General features: G+C 43.7%; 1 protein-coding gene across 1 annotated transcript in view; it reads right to left on the bottom strand.

Annotated features, from left to right (window-relative positions):
• Positions 1-6,724: 6,724 nt before the first annotated feature.
• The window catches only part of LOC124795733, a 300,666-nt gene continuing 296,515 nt past the window's right edge, over positions 6,725-10,875 (bottom strand). The window contains exon 25 of the mRNA XM_047259816.1: positions 6,725-7,519. Coding sequence (XP_047115772.1) covers positions 7,051-7,519 — 469 coding nt within the window. The 3' untranslated portion in view covers positions 6,725-7,050. The remainder of the gene's footprint in view (positions 7,520-10,875) is intronic.

Genomic DNA, 10,875 nt, shown 5'->3' with positions numbered 1-10,875 from the left:
TGGCATGGATGCATTTGAACTTTTTGGCCTCACAATTCAGGACAACGTACTCTGCATCAGCGCTAGTGACCATGCAGAGAGTGTTGGCGCCCTATGCGATGATTTTGCTGACCTCTTTTCTGATGGCCTTGGTTGCATCGCAGACTTCACAGCACACATTGTAGTTAAAGGCAATGCCACGCCTATTTTCCGGCGAGCACGCCCGGTACTGCACGCACTGCGCGACGCCATAGCAAGACAGTGGTGTCATTCAACTTGTTTCTGCTTCACCATGGGCTTCACCTATAATGTGTGTGAAGAAACCAAATGGTCGTCTCCGTATTTGTGCTGGCTTTAAGACTACAGTAAATCCCCAGACAGTGGTAGCTATGTTTCCTTTACCACGTCCTGAAGACATTTTTGATAAGCTTGGCGCAAGAAAATTCTTTTCCACAGTTGACTTGTGGGACACATACTTTCAGATTACGCTCGACGAACAGTCACAGTGCTATTTTTTGACGAACACCCACCTTGGATTGTTCAAGTTTCGCTGCCTTCCGTTTGGTTGTGCTTTGGCTCCTGCTATTTTTCAGTCTTACTTGCAGCAGTTGTGTGCCACAGTCCCTGGTTGTTCCAATTATCTGGACGATATAGTTGTCTCAGGTCACACCCCTGACGAACATTTGCAGAATTTGCGTGCCTTATTTACTGTACTTTTGCTGGCCGACTCAAGTGTAACCAAGCCAAGTGCAATTTTTTTCAAACTGACATTCAGTATTTAGGACATACGATTAATGGACAGGGTATCCATCCCTCACCGTCACATCTCCATGGGATTAGAGACTTGCCTGCACCCAGGAACTTGAAAGAACTTCAGTCTGTGTTGGGCAAAATTAAATATTATATTCGGTTTATACCAAATGCAGTGCAGATTGCAGCTCCTTTGCATTGCCTTTGGCGTAAGAACATTCCTTTTGTTTGGTCTTCGGAATGTGACGCTGCTTTCCACAAGCTCAAATCTGCTTTGTTGAGTGATCACTGTTTCATTCCTTTTGATCCCTCCAAACCAGTTGTTTTGGCTGTCGATGCATCTTCTCATGGCATCGGGGTGGTTCTCTCGCATTGCATTAATTCTGTCGATCGCCCGATCACTTTCGCGTGTAAGTTGCTCAATTCTGCCCAGCAAAACTATTCTCAGATCGAGAAAGAAGCTTTAGCTATTGTCTATGGAGTGACTAAGTTTCATGATTTTTTGTACGGTCGAAAGTTCTATTTGGTCACCGACCATAAGCCTCTGACGTCGTTGTTCCACCTGACAAAGCCAGTTCCGGCCCGTACTGCACGAAAGTTGCAACATTGGTCATTGTTTTTGTCTAACTACATTTACGAAATTTTGTTTCAAACTATGGCCCAGCATGGCAATGCTGATGCTTTCTCTCATCTACCTATGGTCATGACGAAGTGTTTGATTCTTCCGAATTGTCATGCATGTTTATTGATTCGCAAGATACGGAATTAGCTGATGGTTTTCCAGTGGATTTTCGTCGCATTGCTTCCACGACAGCTACCGATGCTTCTTTGCAGATTCTTTTGCTGTATATTCATACTCAGTGGCGTCCATCTGCTACCCAGATTAGTGATCCCCTTGTACGGCGTTACTTTGGGAAACGTCACAACTTGTCTGTGCACCACGGTGTTAGCTTGTTACGAACTGACAATGATCAGTCTCCTGTGGTTGTACCTCGTTCGTTGCAGTCGGAAATCCTTCAGTTGCTGCATGCTGGTCATTGGGGTATAGTGTGGATGAAGCAATTAGCGCATCATCACTGCACTTGGGTCGGCATTGATAAATAAATTGAGGATTTGCTTGCTAACTGTCGCTCTTGCGTGGACCATCAATCCACTCCCCGCCAGTGCTTCTTTGCGTGGCCGACTCCTACTGCGCCTTGGCAGCTTGTTCATATTGATTTTGCGGGTCCTTTCTGGGACACCAGCTGGCTGATGCGTACCGCAACTTTCCTTTTGTTGTACCTATGTCTTTTACTACATCTGCAAGTACTATTCGGGCTTTGACATCTATTTTCTGTATTGAGGACCGTCCTGAAGTTATTGTCTCCGACAATGGCCTCCAATTCGTGTCCTCTGAGTTTGAAGCGTACTGTGCTGCTAATGTCATTCGCTATCTGACCTCAGCCCATTCCACCCCCAGTCGAACAGTGAGGCTGAACGTTTTGTGCATACCTGCCCAGGCCACACACCACCATTGGGTATGTTCGGATGAGGAGGTGGAGCCACGACCTCCATGGCTGATGGCGGCAGCAGCAGTGGCGGCATGACAGCAGCCTCAGCGTCCATCGATTCTGGTACCGTGGAGGAACATGATGGTGGCAGCGGCCAGAGGTGGAGCATGGCGCCGGCGAGAGGCACCCATCCAGTACAAGTGACTGGACCGGCAGCGGCAACGATGGCAGATGAGCTCATGGTGAAGCCTCCGTCGGTGGAGTTGCAGATGAGCAAGTTGCATGCCATGCACTCTCGTGAGCGCAAGCTCTGGACTTTCCATGCTTCGTATCACTCCCAGCCATGTGGCACCCATTCCCCAGCGGAATTGCTACACGACTGTGCCATCGGTCACTCCTGCAGCTATCGCACCCGCTGCCGTGTGCTCTCACCGCTTCACCTCGTTCTGGCTTGGCGCCGCAGGATTTGGCATTCTATCATGTTTTCTCTGGCAGGCAGGGCTGGGAGCAGGGGCGCATTCTTTGGCAGATTGGCCACGCATTATTTGTCGTTTCTGGTCCTTCCGGCACTGTCAAGCAACACTGGAATCAGATCCGTTTGTGCCATTCTTGGTTTTCTGCCGTTGGCTGTTCTCCAGCAGAATTGGAGGCTTCACGGCTTCCGCCGCCTCAGCCCATGACTCCACCGATGGAGGCTCTGCTGCGAGTGCACCTGCCGTCGTCACCGCTGCCGGCCCGGTCACCTGCACTAGACGGGCCCCTCTCGCCGGCACCACGCCCCACCTCTGGCTACCACCACCGCCGTCATGTTCCTCCGCAGTGCTGGAACCAATGGATGCTGAGGCTGCCATCATGCTGCCGCTGCCGCTGTCGGTCATGGAGGTCAAGGCTCCGCCTCCTCATCCGAGCGTACCCAAGTGGCAGTGCGCGGCCTGGACAGGGTTTCCACGAGACATTTTCCTTGCCCTCTCAGAAGCAATTCGGAGATGCGGGTCGACAGCGTGCTCCGGCGGTTCCACTGGCCGCCCCCTCAGCTGCGCCACCCCTGGGTCCCTCAACCCGCCGTTGGAAGCCCTACTCAACGACAGTGCATCGTTTCGGGGGATCGTTTCGGGGGGAGGGATGTGGTATCAATAGCTAAGATGCCACAGCATAGGTGCAAGTTCATAAGTTGGCACTACGACACTGACACCGACAACAGCGCCCTCTAGTCAGTGCTGTGCAGCTCTGGATTCAGCCCATTTGATTCCGAGCCGGCGACCAAGCAACTTAGTTTCTACTTCATAGGGGGCTAGTCATTGCAGACTTTGTTACTTCAGTTACTTCAATGATAGTTTGTCCAGCTACCAGTAGCTATTAGATTTGACTGATGTACAGCTTTGCACCTATGTGCTCATCTCAGCCAGAGCTAAGTATTATCAGTTGTAGATGTTCATACAAAAGTAAAAAGAGTTATACCCTAATTGCAGTACCGGTGTTCTACCTCACCTGCTCCTCCTAGCTTCCTGCATTCGGCCTACCCTTTAGCTTTCAGGAGCAGACTCACACGCCGCCTTCCAGGTGGGATACAAAACATTGTACCATGGAATAAATGTTTTATAGTCAAAATTGTGTTAGTTAATATTTATTGTTAACTACCTGTTTTGACCTCTGAAACTGTCATCTTCTGATTTTCAACTGATACTTAGATTGAGAGGTATCCATGATGTATACAACATGTCATGTAAATGTAAACATTTGTACATATTTGTATTTGTGCTACACATCATGCATTGTAATAACAAACAAGCCTCAGTGGAGTACTACACATGTAAACATGCCCACTGTCACGAGATCCATTTTATCTGTATATGGTTTTACTTCTGACAAACCTACATGTAATGTGCTGTATATCCTCCACCATAATGAAAATATGCCATGAGTGATAAATTGCCAGCTGAAGTGGCCGAGTGGTTCTAGGCGCTACAGTCTGGAACCGCGCGACCACCACGGTCGCAGGTTCAAATCCTGCCTCGGGCATGGCTGTTTGTGATGTACTTTGGTTAGTTAGGTTTAAGTAGTTCTAAGTCTAGGGGACTGATAACCTCAGCGCTTGAGTCCCATAGTGCTCAAAGCCATTTGAACATGAGTGATAAACTCCTAATGGAACACGATTTATAACCAAAAATTTTTTTGAAGATCAGAAGAACATAGTTCCAACTGTCAAAACTGGTCATCAATAACAAATATTAATCAATGTTCTCTTGGCTATAAAAAGTTTTTCCACATTATATATAGATCACTCTTTTCATTTTCTCCATGTGACTACCTTCAGTTAAATTGTACCCTGGGATGGACGTGATCAGCCAAGGGATCAGATAATCCTTGGCAGTAATGAGACCTTGCGGAGTACCTATAGGCCCATGGAATACAACGATATGGGTGTCCAAATCATCATCAACCCCCCCCCCCCCCCCCATGTTTCACTCTCAGGGCGTAAACTCGGCCAGAAGTTAGAAACAGCACGAAACAAGACTCATCTGACCAAATGATTTCCTTCCATTGCTCCTGACACCAGGTTTTATGGCTTTGGCATCATGTTTTCCTGTTATGGGCATTTGCATGACTGATGACTGGTTTTGGCATTTCAGCTTTCCTTCGTGTTGTTTTTGTACTGACAGGGTTCACGAGTGCGACATTCAGTTCGGCAGTGCTTCGTGCAGCTGTTGTCCTCTTTATTTTTCATCACTATCTTCTTCAGTGACTGTCTGTCATCATCACTCAACATACCCTTTCATCTGCATTGTGACTTAGCAAACGATGTTTTTTCACTTTTCCCTGTATGTCGTATAAATCTTCAATACGGGGCCTCTCGAAACACCAAACACTTCAGCTACCTTAGCTGTGCAATCACCCGTCATATGGACACCAGCAATTTGCCCACACTGGAATTCACTTAGCTCCAACGTAATGCTCTCACACTACAACTGGCACTTGCAACGTATTGAGGACATAACTCAGGTGCCGTTCATGGTCAGATATAATAGCACAACTTGGGGCATAGCGTATTGTGAACAGTAATGCTCCTATGTAACACATTCTTGGATCTCTCACAAAGCTACTTTTTACGTCTTAAGATTTCTCTCCATTGACAATCATAAGCTGTGTTTTATCTGCAAGGAGCTGTTCAATACAGTCACAAAACTGGACTGATACTATGCACCCTCATATTTTCTCCGTTGGCAACAATGTGAACTGTATCGAACACCTTCTGTAAGTCAAGGAACAGTTCCATTGCATTTTGTGTCTTGTGGAGGAACAGAGTAAAAGATTGGACATGATCATTGTTTGCAGAATTTGTGTCATTCCTGCAGTGGAGATTTTGAATTCCAGGAAAGTCATAATAAGCATGCATCATGTGTATTCCAAAATTCTACAGTAAATAATTTATTGACTTTAGTGTCGTAGGCCTATAGTTGTGTGCATCTGTTCGACTACCCTTCTTGAAAACTGGAATGACCACTGCAGTTTTCCATTCACATGGAACGCTTTGTTCCTCCTGCTGCCTACGACAGATTACTGTAGAAAATGAGTGAGCTCTCTCACATATTCTATGTAGAATCATATACATATACCATCAGGTCCAGTCAGGTTTTCTGATGTAACTGTTTGCAGGGAAATGAAATGGGATGACTAAATAAGTTCAATTGCAGGTACAACAGGCAGTAGGCTTCAGTTCATCGGTAAGATACTGAAAAATGCAATCACAAGTGTAGAAAGGAAAGTACTTACAAAGTCATTCATGCAACACATTACAGAACATTAGTCAAGAATGCCAGTGTGAATGCTCACAGGTTGTTTGATCCATGGGAAAGCAGCACGGGGATGCTAAAAAATCTGAAGTAACAGGCACGTGACGATAGTATGCGTCAGTCCATGAAAGCCTACTTACAAATTTTCAAGAACCAGTATCAAGGGAAAAGGTTTGGAATATACTAAAATTCCATGTAAGATTAATTAATTACAGTGTCTACACTTAAGAAACAATTTTAAGAAAGGAAGCTTGAGATACAGGGTATACTACAATCTCCTGCAGGATTAAACTAATTACAGTGCACATAAAGGCATTTAAGCAGTCACTCTTCACATGCTCTATATGCAAATCAAATAAGAAAAAATTTTAATATGTGGTACAAGACACACATACTGTGCCACACAGTTCACTATGGTTTGTGGAGCATAAATGTTGATTGATAGAGTTGCAATTTATGGAGGGTTCGGAACTTATTTATTGAATAATTTAATATACTAGAACTTTATCTATATGTATAAATAGTAACACTCTGCTAAGACAGACAGTTAAGCTCCACGTGCACTGATTAAACCTGTTTTTGGAGTAAAGTGTTAGTTCTTGTTGACAATCCCACACTTGTAAGTGGCACTTGGTTCCAGATTCTACGTGAAAATATAGTGCACACCCAGAGAATGGAATGCAGACAAATTATTTTCTGCTACAAGAAATTGCTTTTATTGGATCTTTATTCCATAACACACAATTCAACTCATTTTTATTAAAAAAATTAAAAAACTATAACAATATAACATAAAAAGTTCTATACACTAAGAAACATTTTATGTTTGTTCTGTACAATAATCATATATACACATAAAGTATCTTAAAATACTGATAGTCACAGGAAGGATTAAGTACGACCTTACTGAGATAGACGACAATTACATTGAGCACTTCCATCCAGTCCGCTGCACAATATTGTATTACAATACGTGCTTATTTTACTTAAAAATACTCGCTGTAAAGAAAGTGAATGAATAGGTCATGTCACTATCATTATCAACAAATATTAACATGATTTAATATGTTTATATTTACAGGAAGATTAATATTTATAGATCCTCCCTCTGTGGAGGGTGGTTTATCTCTAGTCTGTGTATTTTCTCTAGAAGTATCATCGTGTAATTCCTCAAATTTGACAGAAGACTTAGAAATAAATCCAGAATCATATTTGGATGGTAAAAAAAATGTTTTCAATATGTTCTTTTTACATGAGCATTGTACAGGTACTTGACAACTACCCTCTATGTCAGACACCGAACACAAGCTATAAGTAGAATGATCTGATCTCAAGGCAATGTTACACAAAGAACCATGAGTATCAAACATGTGTTCATTGCTGCCTGTTTTCCTATTTAAAGCACACTTCCTACAAGCAGGTTCAACCACTATGTCCCCTTGTTTGGGAGCTGCGGCTTCTTCACTCTGATTCAGATCCACCTCCATATGTTCAGTATTATTTGATAACCTACAAACAAACAAAAGTGACATATAGAAAAGAAGTAAATTTCATCACAAACTATACATACAAAATACAATTAATTAGTTATTTTCATGTTTGTAATGTCTCACTTGAGTATGGAATATGTCAATTAATTATAAAAAATGACACTTTTCTCAGTGAAAAAAATCTATGGAGCAGAAAGGACTATCTAGCAAACATACTTTTACAATCCGAGAGAAGGAAAGTTGCTACTCACCATATAGCAGAGATGCTGAGCCACGATAGACACAATAAAAAGATTCACACAATCATAGATTTCGGCCATTAAGGCCTTTTTCAGCAGTAGACAAACATACACACACGCACACACACACACTCACGCAAGCGCAACTTGCACACACATCCGCAGTCTCAGAGAGCTGAAACTACACTGCGAGCAGCAGCACCAGTGCATGATGGGAGCGGCGACTGGGTGGGAATAAGGAGGAGGCTGGTGCAGGGAGGGGAGGGTTAGTATGGTGGGAGCGGTGGACAGAGAAGTGTTGCAGTTTAGACGGAGGGTAGGAGAGAAGGTGCAGAGGGGGGAGTGGGTAAGTAGTGGAAAGGAGAGAAATAAAAATAAAAGAAATTAAAAGACTGAGTGTGGTGGTGAAATGACGACTATGTAGTGCTGGAATGGGAACAGAGAGGGGGCTGGATGGGTGAGGACAGTGACTAATGAAGGTTGAGGCCAGGAGGGTTACGGGAACGTAGGATGTATTGCAGGGAAAGTTCCCACCTGTGCAATTCAGTAAAGCTGGTGTTGGTAGGAAGGATCCATATGGCACAGGCTGTGAAGCAGTCATTGAGATGAGGGGTATCATGTTTGGCAGCGCGTTCAGCTACAGGGTGGTCCACTTGTTCTTTGGCCACAGTTTGTCGGTGGCCGTTCATGTGGACAGACAGCTTGTTGGTTGTCATGCCTACATAGAATGCAGCACAGTGGTTGCAGCTTAGCTTGTAGATCACATGACTGGCTTCACAGGTAGCCCTGCCTTTGATGTGACAGGTAATGTTAGTGACCGGGCTGGAGTAGGTAGTGGTAGGATGATGTATGGGACAGGTCTTGCATCTAGGTCTATTACAGGGGTATGAGCCATGAGGTAAGGGATTGGGAGCAGGGGTTGTGTAACGATGGACAAGTATATTGTGTAGGTTCGGTGGACGGCAGAATACCACGGTAGGAGGGGTGGGAAGGACAGTGGGTAGGATATTTCTCATTTCAGGGCATGACAAGAGGTAATCAAAACCCTGGCGGAGAATGTAATTCAGTTATACTTTTAATTATTTTAACTTGCTTTACTCACCTATCAGCACCATTAATACACTAAGGAAGATATGAAATATTCTTATTTTTGTTTAATATGCCACTTTCTACATCAGTCAGATTAAATCATGACTAGTGGAGACCATTGTTTTCCATGTTCTATATGTAATGATGACTGTTTAGAAAATCTGAACAGTTGCAACAACAAAGTTCATTTAGGACTAAATAAATTGTTAATTTGATGTTGTTTTGTCTAGTTGCTTTAATATGAGGGTGGGCTGAAAAGTAATGCCTCTGCATTTATGTGAAAACTCTTAGAGCTTTTTAAATATAACAAACTTTATTAACACTCTACATCTTTATTCGTCATCTCTACTTATTGATTTCTCAACATAGTCACCCTCGCAACGAACACATTTCTCCCAACAAGAGACCAGTTTGCTGATACTGTCACTGTAGAATATTTGACTCTGTTGACAGAGCCGCAACCTCATCTCTGCTTGCACTGCTTCTTCACTATCAAAACGAAGTCGTCAAAAGTGTTCTTTAAGTTTTGAAAAGATGTAAAATCAGATGGGCAAAGTTGAGATTGTATGAAGTATGATTGGTGACAGTAAACACAAGCTGTTGGGTTGTCGCAGATGTCACAGTACTAATTTGTAAACTGGCATTGCCATAGTGAAAGAGAGGGTGGTCCATGTGTGAATGAATTCTTCAAATTAGCACTTTGAATTTTCTGAGGGTCTCCTCACAATACCCTGTGAAGTTTACAGTTGTGCATTAAGCATTAATTCCAAATGTACCATACCCTGAACATCTCAGTACACTGGGAGTATGACTTTGCCTACTAATGTGATGGTCTGGAACTTTTTTGGCATTGGTGATCACTTTCTGGCAGAATTTCACTGATGCTCATTTGTTTCGGAGATCAAAATGGTGAACCCAGTTTTCATCACCTGTCACAATGTTATCCAATAGTTTTTTCTGATGAGTTCATCTACCCAGTTAGAATGAGTCTCATTGGCTACAGTATGTGGTTGTCCAGTCTGAGCTTTGTCACACAAGTTGAGGTTGGTACCACAATTTCCTACATTACGAGCACTAACAACCCAATGTCACTCATTACTGATGTTGATACAATGATTGCCATACACAGTTTCCATTCTTCTATGAATTTCAATTGGAGACACATTTTCAGTGGTTAGAAACTCAATTACAGCATGCTGTTTCTCACATGCCAACGAAGTTAAATTACACACTGCCATATTATGCACTACAATTCAGAGTTCTCTAGAGGCAGAAGGTCACAACTTGCTTCATTGAATGCATGACATGTAATACCTCAAGTGATATTAAGAACAGAATCAGAAATTTGGAGGCATTGCTTTTCCACGTGCTCTTGTAATTGCCTACAGAAAGCTTGATGATGTAAGGCACATACACAATATGATCAAAAATATCTGGACACCTGGCTGAAAATGACTTACAAGTTCGTGGTACCCTCCATCCGTAATGCTGGAATTCATTATGGTGTTGGCCCACCCTTAGCCATGATGACAGCTTCCACTTTCACAGGCATACTTTCAATCAGGTGCTGGAAGGTTTCTTGGGGAATGGCAGCCCATTCTTCACAGAGTGCTGCACTGAGGAGAGGTACTGGTGAGGCCTGGCATGAAGTCGGTATTCAAAACATCCCAAAGATGTTCCACAGGATTCAGGTCAGGACTCTGTGCAGGCCAGTCCATTACAGGGATGTTACAGTCGTGTAACCACTCCGCCACAGGCCATGCATTATGCACAGATCCTCAATCATGTTGAAAGATGCAATCACCATCCCCAAATTGCTCTTCAACAGTGGGAAGCAAGAAGGTGCTTCAAACATCAATGTAGGCCTGTTCTGTGATAGTGTCATGCAAAACAACAAGGGTTGCAAGCCCCTCCATGAAAAACACGACCGCACTATAACACCACCACCTCCGAACTTTACTGTTGGCACTACACACGCTGGCAGATGACGTTCACTGGGCATTCGCCATACCCAAACCCTGCCACTGGACTGCCATATTGAGTACCA

The sequence above is a fragment of the Schistocerca piceifrons genome, chromosome 4 (genome assembly GCF_021461385.2).
Source record: "Schistocerca piceifrons isolate TAMUIC-IGC-003096 chromosome 4, iqSchPice1.1, whole genome shotgun sequence".
Classification (NCBI taxonomy): domain Eukaryota; kingdom Metazoa; phylum Arthropoda; class Insecta; order Orthoptera; family Acrididae; genus Schistocerca; species Schistocerca piceifrons.
Note: the sequence above shows the minus strand (reverse complement) of the source record. Positions and strands in the feature narration are given on the sequence as shown.